Source organism: Nannospalax galili, unplaced genomic scaffold (assembly GCF_000622305.1).
Source record: "Nannospalax galili isolate Female #2095 unplaced genomic scaffold, S.galili_v1.0 scaffold158, whole genome shotgun sequence".
NCBI classification, from domain to species: Eukaryota; Metazoa; Chordata; class Mammalia; order Rodentia; family Spalacidae; genus Nannospalax; species Nannospalax galili.
In genome coordinates this window covers 9565886-9587458 of record NW_008345290.1, presented here as the reverse complement: position 1 = coordinate 9587458, position 21573 = coordinate 9565886, and the positions used below count along the sequence as shown (strand labels likewise).

General features: G+C 42.9%; 1 protein-coding gene across 1 annotated transcript in view; it reads right to left on the bottom strand.

Moving 5' to 3' along the window:
• The window catches only part of Wipf3 (WAS/WASL interacting protein family member 3), a 107885-nt gene that overhangs the window by 52917 nt on the left and 33395 nt on the right, over nt 1-21573 (bottom strand). The window contains exon 2 of the mRNA XM_029567566.1: nt 18364-18506. Within this exon, the coding sequence (XP_029423426.1) occupies nt 18364-18453 (90 nt within the window). The 5' untranslated portion in view covers nt 18454-18506. The remainder of the gene's footprint in view (nt 1-18363; nt 18507-21573) is intronic.

Genomic DNA, 21573 nt, shown 5'->3' with positions numbered 1-21573 from the left:
TGCTTATTGTGCAACAGTCATACATTTAAGGAATTTGGTCTAGTAAAGCAATAGTTGGGGTTTCCTGATCCTGAGGTGAGTGGAAACTGGTTCAGATGTCCTACTACTGCCCACAGGAACCTGCAGCATCCTGAAGGTTTCTGCAAGTTCAGGGGGACTTAGGTCCCTTTAGGGGGAAAATAAGGGTTAGGTTGCTACTTCTGTCCATCCCGTCTACTCTGTGTAGTGTTAGAAACATAGCTCAACACCTCTGTGATACTTCTTCCACTGAAACTGGTAGGTAAAGTGGTATAACCACCCCCCCCCACACACAAAAACATTCACACATAACATTCATGAACACAGCACTTACGCTGAAATATGGTGGAAAACAGAAGACTCTATTCTACTTATCACCAACAACTTCACACAGGACACTTGGCATCCCTGGCCACAAGTGGCCTTTAGCATCCCATCATTGGGAGCACTATTGGGGCCAATATCCTATTCACAACTTCAAGCAAGTGCCTGAATTCCTTTCTTACCTCTCTCTTCACTATCACCTCCCTCTGCTGCATGCAGTAAATTCTTCAAAACTGAATTGCACTGAAAGAGGGGCACATCAGCAGTCCTGACTGCTGCTTAATCCCTGCCCTTGGGTTCCAACCTTACTTTCTGTAATTTCTTCAGATAGCTTTCTAAAGTCAGATCCTCCAAGAATAACGTGGCTGTCAACTGCAGAGATAATTAGCCTTTCCCCATTTAAAAAATTATTCATTTATTTTATGTTGTATGCCTGGTGGCTTGGGGTGAGGTGTGTGGAAATCAGAGGATAGCTTGTGGGAGTTGGTTCTCTCCTTCTATCATATGGGTTCTGGGGCCAGAACTCAGTCATCAGGCTTGGCAGAAAGTGCTTTTGCCTGTTGAGCCATCTTGCCAGGTCACCTTTCCCATTTTGATGTGCATCTGTGTCCACAAGGACGTTCCTTAAGGTGGAAATGATCTGTCAATCCACTCCTCCAGTACTCAGAACAATGCCTTATACATATGAAACTCTAAAAATTTGCTAAAATAAAACTTTGTTCCTCAATGTGAAAAGTAAAATGTGAATTGAAAATAAAAACAAGGGACTGGAGAGATGAATTGAATCTGGGTTCGATTCCCAGCACCCACATGGTAGCTACAAACTGTCCTTAACTCCAGGTCTAGGGGAATCTGAATCCCTCTTCTGACCTCTGAGGCATGTCATGACATGGGTGCACTCACATACATGCAGGCAACACATTCATACACATAAAATAAAAATAATAAAATACTAAAAAAATAAAAAACAAATATTTTTGTCATGAGAATGGAAGAAGAGGCTCATGGAAGGTCCAGAGGTATGCTTCATGCAGTATGCTGTCATTAATGACACTCCTGGAATATTTTTAATAAAATGGGGCCACTGCAAACCCTCCCTGAATAGTGCAATAGCATTGGTTTAACTGGATGCCAGAAATTCTAGAGGAGCAAACTGAAGGGTGCAACAGTCACAGTGACTCAGAACACAATGCAGGGTTCCACTCCTCTTTATCACCTCCCCAAAGGTCTTCGTGACCCCCCCAAAGGTCTTCGTGACTCCCCCAAAGGTCTCCAGCCCAACAATGACAAGGGCAGCATTTTGTTTAAATGGAACACACCAACCATCTGGGGAAGTGAATTGCCGCAAAATAAAGGGGGACTTATTTTTAGTTCACTCCTCTCAACTGTATTTCTGTCTTGCACGTCCTAAAATTAGGCCTGCTGACTTAGGCTGTATGAAATTGGAGTGGCGTAGGCTAATGCAAGCTTGGATCTACCTCTGTGCTGTTCCTATGGGTCTGTTTTCTGGTAAGCTCAGTGATGTTCACCAGCACCTGAGGAAGAGGGTAAAGCCCTGTCCTAGAAAAAGCCATGCATGGACCAGGAAGTATATGGCAGGTCCAGACTCTTTTTGAAAAAATATTTATTTTTATTTTATGTGTATGAGTGTATTGCCTGCATGCATGTGAGTGCACCCATATCATGCAATGCCACAGAGGTCAGAAGAGGGCGTTGGATTCCCCTGGAACTGGAGTTAAGGATGGTTCGTAACCATCATGTGGGTGCTGAGAATCAAACTCAGGTGCTCTGGCAAGAGCAGTCAGTGTTCTTAACCGCTGAGCCATCTCTCCAGCCCCTGGGCCCAGACTCTTTAAGGATTAGAAGATCAGAATGACTAGGCATCACCTGTCTATGATGTGTCAGCTATTATTCTGGTCTATAGTATATTTAATTTTATTTGGGGAATTAAAAAATTTGCACTGGCAGAAAATGTGACTGTATAATCTGAATATAAGGCACCGATCATAAAAAATAGCACAAAATATTTTTAAGAAAACATATTTTACGGTCCCAATAATTTGGTATTTTTTTACTCTTTATTTTGAGTAATGACACCATCAAAAGGGTAGTTTGGAAAATGAAGAATTTTAAGCTTTGTGGAGATGTGTCTAAGGGGCTGAAAGTATCTGGGAACTCTTTCTGTTCAATTTTGCCATGAACTAAAACGCCTCTTTAAAAAAGTTTATTAGAAAAGCTGGGCATAGTGGCACAAGCTTGCAATTCCAGCACTTGGGAGGCAGAGGCAGGCAGATCTCTGTGAGTTCAAGGCCAGCCTGGTCTACATAGTGAGTTCCAGGCCAGCTGGGGCTACAGAGAGACCCTGCTTCCAAAAGATGAAAAAAAACCCACAGAAGCCAAGTATTACAGAAAAAGTTTGGGAAATCTTTGTGGAAGCAGACATTTTAAAAACAGTATTCTCGACTTTTTGTGAAATTATATGGTTCATAAATCAAAATGAAAGATGTGTTTATTTGTGATTTTCTAAAATACTTTGGACAAAATTCTATGAATCTTTAAAAGAGACAATTTAGCTCTTTAAATGCCAGGTTTGAGGGAGGCAAAGCTTAATTGTGTTAGATCTGTTACAGGCTGGGATAAAGTGCGATGAGGAGGGACTTGGGTGTAAAATTTACGAGGTGAATTCCCAGACTGAGCACCCCAGTCCCTCCAGCTCTTCCTCCATGCTGGTAAGGAGGGCAGCCATTTTAACATATCAGCGACGGAAGTTCACCCCCAGTTTCCTCCATCCTACAATTCATTCTTAGCAACAAGAAATACGTATTTATTTTTTGTGTTCTTATCTTTCCACCTGTTTTCTCTGAGAGTAGCGGCTATAGGTCTCACCGATTTGGATCCCTCATAGCCTAGCATTGTGATTTGAAAACAAAAACAAAAAAGCCAGACATGAAAGCAATTTATGCATAAGTTGACAGGCAGATTTGGAGGTTTAGTCATGGAATGTGAGGAGTGAAAGCAGCGTCCAGTCCTCAAACTTACACTGTGCTTGAAGTCCTTACAGGACATTTCTATCACTAACCTCTATCTGAAACTATGACTCAAAATTAAATACACCGATCTGACAAGTCAGGATGTAAACAAATTTAAAAGGATAATTTTTAAAAGCACACCAGAGTATCTAAGTTGATCAGGATATTTATTTATTTATTTATTTATTTATTTATTTATTTGGCACTGGCTTGAACTCAGGACCCCTGCATGCTGGGCAAGTGTTTGACTATTAAGCCACACCTCAAACTCTTTTTGTACTTTTCCTCTCTCACTGAGTTGTCCAGTCTGGTTTTGAATTCACCCTATGGCTCAGACAAGCCTTGAACTTTTCATCCTCCTGCCTCAGCCTCTTTGGGTAGCTGATATTACAGGTCTATGCTATACTAGGCCATGAATTCTGATGATTTTTAGAGACAGACATATTAAATGCTATTAAATTAAGAATGAAAGAAAGTTCCTGAATAAGTATGACCAGCAGGTAGGAGGAAAATTCTAGTTATAAGGTGGGGCGATCCACAATAGGGGAAGAGATACAGAAGAACGAGTAGGGAGACAGGAAGCGGTAACCTCCTCAGGACGTATGGACAAAGACACTGCAGTGGGTTCATTGGGGAGAAAGACAAGAAATCTGTAAAGGAGATACTTCTGTCTCTCCACTATGATGTCTAATGTCTACAAAGAGGCATATTAGAAACACAAAAATGGCATATTGAGGGTCAGAGATAAGACTGCCAGAAAAATGAGATTCAGAGATAAAGTCTGAATCCATCATTTCTTCTATATCTGCATTTACATAACTATTGGTTAGCTGAAATTGTGTTTTGTTGTTGTCCTTGCTTGCTTTTGTTTTTTGAGACAGGATCTTACTACGTAGCCCTGGCTGGCCTCTGTCTCCCAAGTGCTAGGATTAAAGGCATGTACCACCAAGCCTAGCTGATTTTTGTTTGTTTTGTTGGCAGTGGTTAAAATTCAAATTTAACTATGTGTTTGAATTTAACTGTGTATTCTGTACTTTTGTTTCCAAACTTTGGCATCAGAGATAAAGCAATATGGGAACCTGAGATGGGGCAAGAAAATGTAAAGAGGAGCAAAAGCCAAAATAAAAAGAGAAGAAATAAGATCGTTTTAAAAGGATGGATCTGGTCCCCCATGGTTTCTGGGGTCTGTGTGTACAGTGGCAACCTCAGATCTACACTAGGACCTCCTGGCCTGTGTTGTGGGTGAGTCAGTCTATGGACTCCAGCAATGCCTGAGCCCCACCATTCCAGCAAATGCTCTTTAGGAATGAGGAAATAAATCCCAAAGAGAAAGTCAGTAGTTACTGTATGGCAGGTGAGCAGGGCAAATTGCTCTGTGCCTGCTGAAAGATCGTTTATAATGGATGCTAAAACATTCCAAGGTTGCCAGGAATTGACACAACTCTCCATATAGCCGTCTAGAAATAGCAGCTATCCATTCATTGATTCCAAAATGCATTACTGCTGCAGTATACTTAGCACTTATGCCATTAGAAGCAAAGATCCAAGCTTAGTCCTGGAGTGAAAGGTTCCTTGTGTACAGAGATTCTGCATTTTTCTAAACAGGAGACAAACTAAGGCAACAAATGGGGCTGGGAACACACAGCAACCCAGGAGTGAGGATACAAAACCCAGATTTGTCTGGGGACAGCTCATTTTGGTCTTAGAAATACTGATGTCTCAGTAGGTCTTTCTTTGACTGCAGTGGGGACAGCTGAAGGCATAGAATCCAGGGCTCCAGAGAGGTGACAGAGTGGCAGGTGGTCATTGCACACATGCTGATGACCTGCAGTAGACTAGCTTGTATGCTCCGCTGCCCTAACAGAGCACCACAGGCAGGGTGGCTTACATAGAAATTCATTTGCTCACTGTCCTGGAGGTTATAAGTCTAAGATCAAGGTGTCATCAGCTTAGCTCCACCTCCCTCCTGGGCTTGTGGATGGCCCTTGTGTCCCTGCCCTCATTAGGGTGTTCCCTTCTGTGCAAGTTTGGGTCCTAATCTCTTCTTAAAAGGACAGCAGTCTTAGCAGATTAGAGCCTGCCCCAATGACCTTATCATGCTATAATTATCCCTTTAAAAAGACTCTGTCTCCAAATATAATCACAGTCAGAGCTACATTGGACTAGGGCTTCAACATGTGAATTTGGCAGTGGGTAAGACATATCAGATCTGGGATGTGGTGTTTGCTGAGGCTGATGCTACTGGGTGCCGCCAACATTTGCCAGAAAGAACTTGATAATGATAAATAAACAACCTGGCCCAGGTCACTTCTGTGGTCTGTCAGTAGTACACCACAGTGACCCACTCCCCTCATCTCTAAAACAGGACCCCCAACTTGGTCCTTACCCATCTTAAAGAGTGTGTCAAGATCAAACAAATGTTAAAATCATTCCACCTCTTATCACAGAGTGTCATTTACAGATGAATACAAGGAAGCTGTGTTGTCTGGACACTGCAGAATAGCTGCACATATAAACCCACAGCACTCATGACAGCATGTACAAGACCTGTGCCTGTGCAAACCCAAAGCAGACGGGGGCCAAGCATGGATGGGGGAGGTGGGCAGGAAGCCCCAGCCCTAGCTGAGTATCTATTGGCAATTGATAGATGCTGGGAAAGGGATATTCAGTTTTCCTTATTGGTGTGTCACCTGGTAGGGTGATCAGACACCAAGGGATAGACCCATACCTAAGAGCACCTGGAAAACACAGATTAGATTCAATAGAACTTTTTAAAAAACATTTTATTTATTATTTTTATTTTATGTGTATGCGTGTATTGCTTGCATGTTGGTAAGTGCACCCGTGTTGTGCAATGCCCACGGTGGTCAGAAGAGGCTGTCAGATCCCCTGGGACTGGAATTATGGACAGTTGTTAGCTGCCATGTGGGTGCTGGGATTTGAACCCAGGTCTTCTGCAAGAAAAACCAGTGTTCTTAACCATTGAGCCATCTCTCCAGCCCAGATTCAATAGAACTTTAAAAAAAAGACAAATAATAATAGAGGACATGAAGTTAGTGAAGGGGTCTGAAAATGATCAAAATATGTTATATGAAAAATCTCAAATCAATAAAAATATTTTAGAAAGCATTACTTATGATGATTAGTGGGCTATGTTAATAGTGCATACTAGAATGGCAAATTCCATATTTTATTTATTTATTTTTAATATTTTATTTATTTTTATTTGTTATGTGTATATGTATACGTATTGCCTGCATGTACGTAAGTGCACTCATGTCGTGCAATGCCCGTGGAGGACAGGAGAGGCTGTCGGATCCCATGGAACTGGAGTTATGAACAGTTGTCAGCTGCCACTGGGTGCTGGGATTCGAACCCGGGTCTTCTGCAAGAACAGTCAGTGTTCTTAACGGCTGAGCCATCTCTCCAGCCCCCAAATTCCATATTTTAGCTCCCAATATCATTTCCTATGGGATTAAAAATTGTGCTACAGCTGAAAAATCCATTTGAGGGGGCTCAGAATAGTATTCTATAAATACAGAGAAAATTCTGGGAGGAATACATTTTTGGTGCAAACTTAAAAATTTTCTTTTTATGCCAACGCCTCTAGTAGCACGTGGTTTGGTAGTGTAACATGAACTATAGTATCATTAGTGAACCTGAGGGAGAGTGCGTTCTTAGACATTGAACTTTGTACACAGCTTCCCACTTCCAAGGCTGGGCATCCCACTGGCTAGTGCTACCAAGGGCAAGGCACACATGTCTCCCTCTTCAGTGGGGAGGTGTGCTGGATAGCTTTAGTGTCAACTTGATACACCTGGGTTGAGGGAGCCTCAATTGTGAAATTGCCTCTATTGGACTGGCCTGTGGCCATGTCTGAGGGGCATCTTCTTGATGAGTGATGTGGGAGGGCCCAGCCCACTGTGGGTGATGCCACCCCTGGGCAGGTGGGCCTGTGTTGCATAAGAAAGCAGGCTGAGCAGGGGCCAGGGGAGCAAGCTAGTAAGCAGCATTCCACCATGGCCTGTGCTCCAGCTCCTGCCTCCAGGTTCCTGCCCTGAGTTCCTACCTTGGGCTCCCGGATGAACGGTGACCGAGGATATGTAAGCTAAATAAACCTTTCCTCCCCAGGTTGGTAGTGGTCAGAGTATTTTGTCATAGCAATGAAGAATAAACTAAGACAGGAGGACAGGCTGTCAATCAATCATCCCAATCATAATGGTGATTGAACTTGGCAAGATGCTTATCAGGCATGAATACTACAATGAAATCTGAGCTTTTGTTTTACTTGTTCTCACGGATACCAAAATTGGGAAGATGTTAGTAAAGCGGGAAAAGAACATCTACGTGCAAGCCACCATCACCAATGAACACTTCTGTGTCTCCTACTTTCTTCGAAGTGTTTTACCTGTATTTATTCATTTTATCTTTGTATCAGCCATAAAAAAATAGAAAGCATTTTAAAAGAGGACAAAAGTGAAAGTACAGAAATCTTAAGGAAGTCAATCAACCAAGGCCAGAACTTGAATGAAGCAGTTTCGTGGAGAAATTTGAACCACTATGTTTAAACAAACCTACTAGCCATGGGAAGGCCCCCTGTGATAAGCACTGTTACAGAAGGCCTTGTGGCAAGCCCTATCACCAGTTCTAACACTGGCTACATAGTTTTAGCAGGTGTTTCAACCATCTCTGCTACGACAGCAGCCTGGGAAGCTATTCTCTGTCAAGGACAGAATGCAGGGGAGGAGTCCAAAGTTGTTATTAACTGTGTGACTCTAACTTGTACTTATCCTTGTTGAGCTGTGAATCAACCCTGATGGTAAGCATGACTGAGGCTCATGCAATGGGTCCCTAAGCACATCTGTTCAGTCCAGCCACAATACTGGTTTCAGAAAATGTCCCACTGGGCTAATTGCTTGTGGTGTCTGGAGGCCAGGAACTCCTTGGATGGGAGGAGTGATGGGTAAAGATGCTGGAGAAAGGCAAGATTAGGTGACACAACTTGTGGCAGGCACTATACAACCTTCCATGGATTTCCAGCAAGGTGGGGATTTGACCTTCTGGGACCTCCAAATTATACACAATGCCCACCTCTCTTGCCTTTCTCTACTGCAGGTGTTGAGAGATCTAAGGAGTGTCTGTGTCAAACTGTACAGTAAAACATTAGAGAACCACTGTTCTTTGTGACAATGTGAAGGTACTATTAGAATTGCTATAGAAAAGTCTCCTTACCAAGAAGTGACTTTGGACACACCCCCTTTTCTTTCCCAGACTTGTCCTCCCAACCAGGAACTCAGTCATCTTACCACATCTGCATCAGAGCCCTGTGCAGGGCCCCTGTATTTGGCAACAGAGAGAATGAAGTCCTTAATGAAGCATGCTGATTCCCCAGCAACAAGGAAGAGGGCATCACATAAGCCACAACATTCCAGACTAGTATGTCCCCAAAGAGGTGCCCACCCTACCCCTACCCCTTTGTAGTTAAAGTCAACAAAGATCAAGTGCATTTGAGATTCTGTGTGAGCTTCAATGAGTTTTAATGTGGAAACTCATTGGTCATGTGAGCCCTGGAAAGGGTACACTGGTCATATTTCCATTATGTAGACTCCTCTCACTTTATATTAAAGTCCAGCCTTGATGAACACATTTAAGGGCTGGGAATGTAGCTCAGCTAGCAGAATGCTTGTCTAGCATGCACGAAACTCTAGGTTCAATTCCCAGCACAACATAAACTCAGGAATTCAAGGTTATCCTTGGTTATATAGTGAGTTCCAGGTCAACCTGGACTACATGAAAGCCTCTAAAAAAAAGAAAGTTCAAAGTTTTAGAATAGCTTTTGTCTTCAGGCATTACCTAGCAACAATGGGCATGGAATGGAGTCGGGTAGAGAGGCAGAAAGAAATAAAGAAAGGAGCAGAGTCCCTCTTGGCTCTCCCTCTATGGGCCTGTCCTCCCAAGGAGCCAGGAAGCTGGAGTGACTAAGCTCAGCTCATGTAACTTGTCCAGGCCATCTCCCCAGCACTGCATGAGGCTCCATGCCAGAAAAACCAACACTGATCTTCACAGAGTTCACATGCTTTCCCTATTCATGTCTTGGATGCAGCTCTATCCAAACCTTCTATGTCTGGCACTGCCACCCACGGAACTTTTACACCTTGAACACAGAGCTCTGCTATTCATTTGTTTGGGTGTAGTATTGGGGAGGGCATAGAGCTGAACAGTCCTGGTCAGATGCAGTCATGGCTTTACTCAGATGAGGGACAGGACCGGTTGGAACAGGAGGCTGAGCTAAAGTGGAAACCCCACGGAAGTAAAGAGGAGCTGACGTGAGTCCCCCATGGCTGAGAGGTCAGCAGCTAGCAAACAAGCAGAAGAAAACTCAGAGGAGAAGACAAAATATTGTTCTCAGCTCTGAAATGATTATTAAACACAATCTTAGATTTAATTTCCTAGAAAATTCAACCACCGGATATTATTGCTGTAGAATAGACATTCATCTAAGCAAGGATCCTCCAGTAGTACAATCAGGGTCCTTTTATCTTTAATGATTGATAATCCCATGTTCTTCTTAAGCAACTGTATGAAGAAATGTAAAATATATGTAACTATCCATATAGTACATACACATACATTGTATTTTAAGTCCCAGCACACACCTTGTCGGGTATGTCTGTGTGATGATACTCAAAGGTTTGAGCTCAGAGTCCCCATTCCCACTGACCAATCACTAGAGGAATATAGTCAGAGAGAAGAAAATGCTGAAGGTGACAATTTAGAGACCTTGGCCTTAAAAACAGTAGCCAACGGGGAGAATTTTGTCTTAATAATTACCTCAGTGTCCTCTGTGCTTTGTGTGAGGAGAAAACACCAACTAGATGCCCTTGAACCAGGGCAGAGAACAACAGATGTAACAGTTCCCCAAAGCCCTGCTTCTTATCTGCTGTTCACTTTTCTCCAGGTTTAATGGAACAAAAAATAGTGAGGGCAGTTTATGATGGTGGTCCCTCAGCTTCTGTGACGTTCCTGTTCAAAGTCACTTGTACCCACTTTCTTAGGAGGAAAACCTCAAATCATTCCACTAATTAACCCAGCAGTTAAAGGTGATGCCCAGAGGGGAGGGCAGCTAAAAACCACATAATATCAATCTGTGGCAACACACAGATTTTAAGATTACTGTGTTGATATTGAGTCTTGTTTTGTAAAATTAAAATGAATCTAATATTTGACCCCTCAAATACCTCCCTGAATTAGTGAAAGGCTTTCTAGCTCTGCCAAGTCATCTATATTTTGCATTAAACAAGAGTTATTGGATGTCCACTGAGGTTTCTTTTTGGTTATGCAAAATTATATATATATATTCAAAAGAATTATGACAACCCCCACAGGAGTCACCTTCCATCTTCAACTGTTATCAACTCATAGGTAATCTCAAGTCTCATCCCAATCAGCTTTTCTCCTCTAAATTCTTTCAATCAATCAATCAGTCAATCAATCAATCAATCATCAATCAATCAATCAATCAATCAGTCAGTCACTATCTTCCACAAATAGTTCAGTGTTTATTATAGAGAACTCTTAAAAATATAACAATGTTATTAAATAAAATAGAATTAACCATAAAATTAACTCTAAGTTCTACCAGCCAGTACAAAGAAAACATTCTACCTGTGTTCCAATTTCCCTGTCAGGAGAGTGACGTGAATGTTTGGCTCAGATAAGGACCATGCTGCAGCCTTTGACTTCAGCTTCCTGGAGCTACCACAAAACCCAAGGAGCTGTTCTCTATTGTAGAGAGGGTTGGAGCCAGACCATCTAGAATCCCCTGTTCTCTATTGTAGAGAAGGCTGGAGCCAGGCCATCTAGAATCCTCACAATAGTGTAGCTATTGGACTTTCCAGAAAGATAGGTGACCATCCTTGGGTAGCTCTTTAGTCTGCTACTGTTGTCGAATGACAAACCAAAGCCTCCTCAAATGTCTAAAATATTTAAATTGGGGACTGGAGAGATGGCTCGGCGGTTAAGAGCACTGATTCCCGGCACCCACATGGTGGCTACAAACCGTCCTTAACCCCAGTTCCAGGGGAATCCGAAGCGCTCTTCTGACCTCCGTGGCATTGCAGGACATGGGTGCACTCACATACATGCAGGCAATACACTCATACACATAAAATAAAATAAAAAAATAGCTTATAAAATATTTAAATTGTGCTGCTATTTCCCTGGACTGGATGCTAAAGCACCCCTCCACCACCACGAGACACTCACCCCCACAGGGATAAGCCCACAGTATAGCCATGTGACTCTAATCTGTGGATGTTCCAGGTATCTCCTGATACATCTGTGACAGTAGAAAGAACAAAAGAGATGACCACCCACCTGCTCCACAGAATCTACCTCAGGGCAGCCTGGCGGAGTGAGTTTGGAACCACAGAAAACTTTGAATAACAACTTTTGTCCTCTTTTTTTTGGAGTACTTTCATATTAATGGTGACTCTCAACTTTGGGTAGCCCAGGCCTCCAATCTTCATCTTGACTTCTGGTGTCTTCCCTGTTACCTCACACAAACACGGACCTTTGACTTTTTGTCTTCTGGTTTCAGCAATAGCCACCATTTATTAAGCAGATATTTGGGAATCAGACACTTGGCAAACAGCTGCTGTTGTTCTCTTATTGGGGCCTCACAGTAGCCCTTATATTGAGCAAATGCCACTGTGTGTCAGGCAATTCCTAAAGTGTTCAGGACACATTACGGGAAAAAACAGACAAAATTCCTCCCTTCCCGAAGCTTCCATGCTAGGGGCACTGTACCTTGGGAAGTGACCATTATCATTCCTATTAATAAACAGGGAAACCGAGGCTCAGACTTGCTAGTGTTTAGTTGTAGATATCGCACAGCTTCGAAACAGCTCCCAGTATTCAATTTTCAATATGCCTGACTCTAAAACCCATGTTTTTGTTTTTCATGCACCAGGCTGTGTCATTACAGGATCCCTGCTGAATCCGACAGCTTCCCACAATGCATGCTGAACAGAGGGCCGAAGGACACAAATATGTCTCACACCTTTGTGCTCCAAATGCTCCATGTGGTATAGGTGGAATCCTGCTATCACCTCTTTGAAACACATTCAGACTCCTCCACTGTGAGCAGATCTTATTAAAATGTAAATCTATTACTACCACCTACCAAATAGGTACACTGTGTACTTTCTGTGAGTTTTAAAATATCTCTATGGAAAGCAAAGGTACAGATTGCATTCTATAAGAAAACAGTAATGAACGAGACTAGGGAAGGTTATGTTGAACAATTATTTCTAGCCTTTAAACAATTACCAAATGTTAATTGTTGCCGCTCCTGAATTTGTTGTTTCTATTACAATTGCTTTTGCTTTACATAATACCCTTATTAAGATCTGAATGCACTGATGGTGTTCTCACGCAACATGGCAGAGAATGTGCTCTGGCTTTCAGGGCAAAGGCAGGTGGAAGGTGTGAGGTAATGGCTGGCCGGCTCTCAGCAGTTTTGCCTGGTGACCGCAGTACCAGCTCCTGAAGATGTCTGGTGGGAATCTGGCACTCAACTTGGCACAGCCATCTGTCTCTGAGTCACTTACTAGCTGCTGGATGACCCTCTCTTGTCTCTCACTGGACTCTTGTCTGTTTAGGAGAGTGCTCAAACGATGTGGGGAACAAGCTTAGGAAGAAGAGAGTGGCTTATTCAGAGAACAAGAGGGCTCTTTAAAGAAGATGCACGCTCAGTGCGGTGGTTTGAATGAGAATGTCCCCCTACAAGGCTCCAAGGATTTGGACACTTGGTCCCTAGTTTGTAGTCCTGTTTGGGGAGGGCCTTTAGGGGGTGTGGCCATGCTAGAGGAAGTACATCATTGGGGGTGGACTTTGAGAGTTCTTAAGCCTTGCCAGATTTCCAGTTTCACTCTGTTTCCTCTGCCTGCTTGAAGACGTGAGCCCTCGGCTTTCTGCTCCAGCCACCTCCTGCTGCCATGCCTCCCTGCCGTTACGGACTTTTCCCATTGGAGGCTTAAGTCAAATAAACTCTTCCTTACATAAGAGACTTTGGTCATGGTGTTTTATCACAGCAACAGAAAAGTAACTAAACACTCAGTAACCGTACATGATGGTCAAGGGTAAGGACACAATCTGCTGCACCTGTTCACCTGACTCTTACTGACCCCACTGTGTGCCATTGCTAACAGTGGAGATGCTATTTCAGAGCTCATTCCCAGACAGCTGCAAGCTAAAGACAAAACTGAGCGACCCTGCACCATACTCACTTCCTCACTGAGACTGTCCTCTGTTCCATCATGGGTTTTATTTGGAAGGTCAGCTGCAGAAACCAACAAGCAAATGGGAAAAACAACAGAACCACGAAGAAAAGAACACAAAAGAAAAGAGTAACTCCAGGAGCAGTCTGGGCTATAGGACAGAATCTTGGAAACCGTACCCATGGTTTGGGGTGTGTGACCCATTCACTTCTTGGCTCACAGATTCCAAGGGTCAGCAGCTGTGGCTGAAAATCCTGTAGCCCCAGTGTCTTCCTGTTAAAGGGCAGCTGGCTCCACTGTGTCAGAATTCAGACATCATCCCAGTGGGGTTACTGGCTATGCATCCCTGGGTAATAAATTCTTCCCCACTCTGTGCTTCTTTAAAATAAGAATATCATCTGCTCAACTTAGCATAGTACTTGGGCATAGCAGCTGTTCAGAATGTGATGACCACTACTGTACGTAACTATCATTATACAATTCAAGGACGCTTACTGGAAGCCTTTCTTTAAAAAACATGTTTTTATATGTAGGCAAGACACGCATACACATAAAATAAAAAAATATAAATTTTTTTTAAAAAGTAGAAAAAACCCCCAAAAATGTTTCTTAGAAATATAAAAATAAAAATATGTAGATCAATGCTAGTGATAGTGCTTGCCTAGTTGATACAGGCCCTGGGTTCCATCTCCAACACTGCAAGAAATATAGAAACTATTCTATGTGGATATTTGAGAAAATGGAGGCTCATTCAAAAATAGATAAAAATGACTCCAGCCCTTTCCCTGTCCTGGAAATGCAGTGATGATATTTGTGCCCGTCCTCAGTCTTCATCTGTGCACCCACCAGCCAGCATGCTTTTTTTAATACAACTGGAATGCACTCTGCTAGGCATACCCTGCCTTGCTTATCTCATACTAGTTCTTTTCTTAGGGGCTCTAGAAGTCCTAAGTGCTGGTTGCTGCTGAGTATCTGCAGAGCTATGCCCTTGCCTCGGCCTTTGGTGCCTGGTCAAGTTGGATGTCTGATTGCCATCTGAGCTTGGAGGGGTTGGACTTTCCTTTCATGGCAAGAAAGCTGAAGGTAAGAGCAGTTGGGGCAAGAGACACATGATCCCAAAGGCTCTAGGTTGTCAGTCAGGTATCCTTTCTAATCACAACCATGCATGGATGAAAAGACAGACCCAGGAGGGAGAAATGACTGGCAGGTACTTTTCTGGGAATGGCTAGTGATGCTGGAATTTCAAGATTACCAAAGCCAAGAACCAGAAGTTTTGAGTGTAAAATAAAGCTCTGGTGAGGAATCACGGCTCATAATTGGCCACATCCAAGGGTTACCTCTTGTCAGCCTGCTGAGTCCCCTTCCTGAGTAGCCTTCCTTTTAGGTTCTGGATTGGGGTGGCTCCTGCTGGAGCTTGAGTACAAGTGATGAAGGCCTTTCTGGCTTGCTGGCTGGAGAGAATTATCAGTGCACAACTGCTCTTCCGCACCAGTCAAGCTCCTTTCTCTGCCTGCATCCGCCCACCTCATAGCGGCAATGGAACAAGTACATTTGAAAGTCGTCCTGAAAGGCTCTTTGGAAGCCTGAGTGGCAGGTCCTGACACACCTCTCCCTCTTGAAGACAGGAAATCCTTTGCAAAAACAGCTTGGTTTTCACTGAAGCACTCTTACTGCTCTATGCAAACCCACAAAGAAGGGAATTTTTTTTTTAATTACTAGAAGACAAAGGTGTTTTGTAGACTGGTAGGTAGAGCGCAAATGTCAGTTTAATAGGAGCCAGCAGCATGTTACAGCACAAAACTCCGTCCTTCCAGGGTCACTGTGGACTTGGAGAAACTCTCCAGTTCCCCATTAGCAGCACCAATCAAAGCACTAGCATGTCAAGAGAACATACATGAATGACAGTATTTAAGAATCTGTAAACCTTCCATTATTCCACATGCACTAGTGAACATGCAAACGACGTTTTTCAGAGTATAGTGTTATACACTAGCCTACTAAACTCCCTTTGACCCAGCAACCCTCACCTTCACTTAAAAAAAAACAAAGCCAGCAAACATAAGACTCCAAGTATCTCATGGGACTCAAAGAATATTCCATTTCTGCATTGCCTCTCACAGATTGGCACATTTTTCTTACCAGAAGCCCTTGCATATTAAAGATGGTAGAAAATTTCTCCACATAAGCCATGGTTGCTACTATGTCACCCACAAATCATGCAGTCCTTAGACCATAAGGAGAAAAGTGATGTCACTGAGTTTCCTGAATGCAGTGACTGACAAGCAGTAAGGAGGGAGCAGAGCACTCAGGGGCCCATGATAGACTCTCATTATAATGTCCCTTCAGCAGTATTACTAAATGTCACTTTCAGAACTGGCAGCCACCACGCATTTCCTCCTAAGTGTGCTGCTTTTCAAGGTAAAGCAATAATGGCCAAGCCAGGTCCTCCTTGATGTGCAAATAACTAAGTATGGCCAGCTCTGAGACAACTGTTTCCTTCTTAGGATGTTTCAGCTTGAACAACAGCATGAAAACTAATGCTATGAAAGCCCCCAGATCTATTTTATGAATCGACATACATGTTGGGGCCCTGAATGCTCTTGCCAGCTTCTGCCTGGGCCACCCATCTCCAAAATTTATCAGCTGGTCAGGCATTTGTTCTGTGATGGATGGTGGTAAGAAGACACGTTTACATGCCTAAAGGAGCCTGTTTTCTCACTACATCCAATATGCTTAGATATGAGAGTCAAAGGTTTCAACACAAAAGTTCAGTGCAATTTTGCTGCACTTCAAATTCAAATCCACTGTGAGTCTTAAAAAACATATTTTAAAAACACATCCTATAAATAAAGCAACAACAATAACTTAATTATAAGTGAGCCAACACACGACATGGGTAGTTTTGAGACGGTTCACTGGATTTTACAGGGAGGAGACAGAAGTAGAACCAAAAAGACAGGAGAATGTCTGCAGGAAAAGGAGGTAGGCAGGAGGGTAAGGCTGCCTGGCTGAGGGAAGCTTGCCCCAAAGTCTTTTCAGTCCTCTCTGCCCTTTTCCTACAGTCTTGGACAATGTACGTCAGAGATGCACATCTCTGGAGTCAGGGAGAGGGAGATAGGAGAGAGAAATCTTTACATTAAACAAATCTTGGTCAGGCCCTCGAAACATCTAGGCCCAGCTGTGCACCTCCTTATAAAATTCAGTTTTTGCAAAGAACCCTGCTAAGTATGTTTAGCAAGAACCTTGATCTCTTGATATCTCATTATCTTGTTTCTGACCAGGTTCATAAACTCTACCGTGTTTGATGGGCTTGGGTTGTAGCCAAGTAGTACAGCACTTGCCTATCATGCAGCAGGCTCTGGGTTCAATACCCAGTACGAGCAAACCAACAAAACCAGCCCCCCTCAAACCAAAACCCCCAAACAAACAACAATGAAACAGATGTCTGATCACCTTGGCCTATCTTTAGCATGGCTCACATAAGATAGATTGACCAAGACTTTCCCTGACCACCCAATGTTTCCTCTTAGTACTTTTATTTATTTATTTATTTATTTATTTATTTATTTATTTATTTATCTATCTATCTTTTGGTCTTTTTGAGACAGTGTCTCCCTGTAGCCCCAACTGGCCTGGAACTCACTATGTAGACTAAGCTGGCCTTGAACTACAGAGATCCATCTGCCTCTGCCTCTGAATGCTGGGATTAAAGAGGTTATTTCCCAAATCTTTAATAACATGACTTCTGATGAGTTTATCTTTCTGGCTCTTGATTATGGATCATCATATTCAACAATGTCATAGTTGCACGTGTTCAGTGTCAGCAAATCCATTTACAAACTGTTCGTTACCATGTGGTGATGACCTTGAACTTGAGCTTGTGGGATCAAGTTCAGCAAGGAAACTTCAATACTTTTCCCTAGTCTTTCTACATTTTTCCCCGCAGTGGGCATTTGGCTGGATTTGAGGACATTTTTATTGCTTCAATTGAAGGGTGTTGCTGGCATTGCATAGGCAGAGGATGGGGATATTGCCAAACATCCTAAATGTGTAGTGTGGCACCTCTCACCCAGTTACTTGGTCCCCAAATGTCACTGGCACTGAGGCTGAGATTCATCATTCTGAGGCAAAATGACTGCCCTCTTCTACCCCAACCAAATGATTAAACCAGAGACAGTGTCCCAAACTGAAATAGACTGGAGTTAGTGTTGTGGAGACAGGGAAAGCTCAGTCTGACATTTACATTTCGCTGCGGTATTTCACATGACATTTAACCTCCTCAACCTAGAATCAGGGGACTGAAGTAGAGGTATCTTTATCACCTTCCGAAGACACACAGCATGGAGCCTGACCTCTCCATGTCTCAGTACCTCAGCTGCTTGCTTTGACCTGGGCCTCTCACCCAGCAAGATAGAAAGTCACTTAGGGAGACTACGGAAGTCTGCACCAAGCAGTAGGAGTTAGAGGGGAAACCAGGGTGACAGCTGCAGTCCCAAAAGGGGCAGGTGGGGTGTAGTGAGAGATAAGATAGTGAAACATCTGGTCCAGGGTAGTTAGGAATCAGACCCTCGAATGACCAGAGCCAGTACCCTAAGGTGCACCGGCCACTTGGAAGCCTGCAGCAGTTTCTCAGCACTAAATACCTTCTGCTCAACAGTATGCAAGGGACTGTGCTCCATAGAAAGCCAGACAGAAAAACAAACAGGTCTTACCGGAGGCCCTGGTGGGGGTGGAGGAGGAGGAGCCCCTAATGGTGGGGGAGGTGGAGGCAGAGGAGGAGGAGGTGGTGGTGGCACTGGCATGTCACAGTACAGGAGTCTTGCTTATGAGTGGTCCCAAGAGAGTGGTTTCTGGTCTGAAAAAGAGAAAAGGGATAGTTTTCAGCATGGATGTCTTTATTCCTTTGCAGGTGAAACATAAGACATGTATACTTTCCCTTGTTCCTTCCTTAGCTCATTCATTCCAGATGACTTACAGGAGACTGGCCTGTGTTATGTGCTTGCAGTAAGAAAAACAGACAATTTGGTGATAAAACTTATATAATTTAGCTATTTGTATCCCCCAAATAGAAATAGAATATTCAAATAAACATACAGATAGCCTCATTCAAAAATGATTTTCTAGATAACTGACCCCTACATCATCACCACTGGATCTGTAGTTACATCATTTCAATGCAGTGGTGTCTGCATGGACACCGTCTTCCTAAGTAGAACTTCAGAATGACATTTAACCTTTTCTCAGTGATGCACACCATCACATAGGACACTGGCCTCGAGCAAGGCTTAAAAAGGGCATTTCCTGCCTCTTTCTTATCATCTGTCAGTTCTCACTCTCCTTCTTGTCCTCATTTGGACATTTCTGCACAGCTACCTGGGTGCAGACATTTGCCTCTTTCTTCATAAACTTTCTATCTGGGCTTTGGGCCACCATTCTACAAATACAATTCTATTTAGAATAAATATTAGAGGATGTATCATCTCTACACATATATTCTTCAGCAAAGCCTCTCTCTTTCCCTCTGTCTTGGTCTGTCTCTGTCTCTGTGTATGAATGCATATAGAGAGGTGTATCTTAGAATCCATGTCCAGACACATTACAAGGACTGAAAACCTCTACTAAATAGAACCACATAATTTATAAGAATTAGGAAAAGTTGTATAAGAACCTAAAAACAATTGAGGTAGAAACTGATATGAACATCAGACTTAGACAACACGATTTTGTAAACCCCCTGGAGAGGCAGGACCAGGTCTGCCCACCTGTTTCATCATGTCATCGTCCATATCCCATGCATTTGGGTTCTTTCATGAGAATATCCTCAGCTCCGTAGAGCAAATATGCAACATGATACTCTAACACTGCCAGAGGGATCTTGTTCATTATTTATTTTTATCTTTCACATAGTGGCCATTATGTGACAGGCTAGTCACTGTTTCCACAGCAATTCTTTTAGAACAGCAGGATTACAACTTTATAAGTATGCAAAAGGACATTCAGAGAAATGAAGTTTTCTTTGTCCAAAGTCATGCGTATACTTGGTAAATGGCAGGTCTAGGACTGGCTTAAACTTTAAGCCCAATCTCTTCTCAATGTGATCTTTAGTTATTGTGCCAGAATAGAAATAATATATAATTTGTCATTTTAACTGTTTTTATGTACTTCATAACTCACTGGCATTAAAGCACATATGGTGTTGTGTAACTGTAACCACTACCTTTTCAGAACACCTTTATCATTACAAACAAACTCTGCACCCACTGAGCAGTGACTCCCCACACCACCCCCAGTCTCTGGCATCCTGCATTCTGCATAGTCTATAAATTTTACTGCTGTGGGACCATGCAGGATTTAAAAAATGTATGTATTATTTTTATTTTATGTATATAAATATTGCCTGCATGTATGTGAGTTCACCCATGTCATGCAATGCCTCGGAGGTCAGAAGAGGGTGTCGAACACTCCCAGAACTGGAGTTAAGGATGGTTTTTAGCCTCCAATAGGGTGCTTGGAATTGTACCTGGGTCCTGTGCACGAATAGTCAGTGCCCTTAAATGCTGAGCCATCTCTCCAGCACCCCCGACCCCTTGTAGCATTTGTCTCTGAGTGTGGTTTACTTCACTTAGCGTAACATTTTCTGGTTAACGCTCATAGCATATACAGAACTACATTCCCCAGTATTCTATGGTATGTACACCACCTTCTGTTTAATATTCATCTCCTGATATACAAATGAGTTTGGCTTCCATTTGCAGGTTGCATTGTGAAAAATGCTGCTATGAATGTTGGTGTAAAGCTACCTCTTTAAGACTTCATTTTGGGGGCTTGTAACGTGGTTCAGTGGTAAGGGTGCTTGCCCCTAAGCCTGCTTTCAATTCCTGGGACCCACCTGGTAGAAGGAGAGAACCACCTCCCATAAGTCACCCTCTTACCTCCACACATATGCCTTGGCACACAAGCATCCCTCTCCTTAACACACACACACACACACACACACACACACACACTAAATGGATGTAAAAAAAAAAACTAACCAAACCTACCTAGATTCTTTTAGGCACATAACCCAGCATGGAATGGTGGGATCATGTGGCATTTGCTTATTTTCAACAAGGTTAAGAATGCTCTAAGCCAGGTGTGGTGCATGCCTTTAATTCCAGAACTCAGGAGGCAGAGGCTGGTGGATCTCTGTGAGTTCAAGGCCAGTCTGGTCTATATAGTGAGTTCTAGGCCAGCTGGGCTGCAGGGAGACCCTGTCTCAAAAAGACACACACACACAAAAAAAAAAGCAAGAAAAGAATGCTCTAAAATTGGGGCTGGAGGGATGGCTCAGTGGTTAAGCACACTGACTGCTCTTGCAGAGGACCTGGGTTCAGTTCCCATGTTAACATGATGGTTAACAACCATTGCTAACTCCAGTTCCAGGGGATCTGACACAGGCACTCCACACATGGTTGCCCTTACATATATGCAGGCAGACCGCTCATACACATAAAATAAAATAAATTCATTTAAAAAAGAATTCTCTAAAATTAAGTATGACTTGTAAAAGTTATAAACACATATTGAAGTGCAGCTTTTACAGAACAAACTCATGGCAGCTTTCCTACAGTTTGGTGAAGGTGACACTGAAGGAGATAACACCTTTCTTATAAGACACCCCCTGAAGAATGGGCTTGGCTTCTTCCTTCGATGTTAAAACAAAACAAAAAGACTGAAATGATACTCACTGAGTCCACATGATAAAACCACAGTAACACTGAGCAGAGTCTCAGAGGGTACTAGAAGGTCGTAGAAGACTCAAAAGAGTGCTGCTGCTTTATTCACAATCTAATACCCATAATAACATAGTATTAGACATAGCTAGCATCTTTCAGGCTAAATGCTAAAGGAATTTGGATGCCCACAGTTGAGTTGGAACA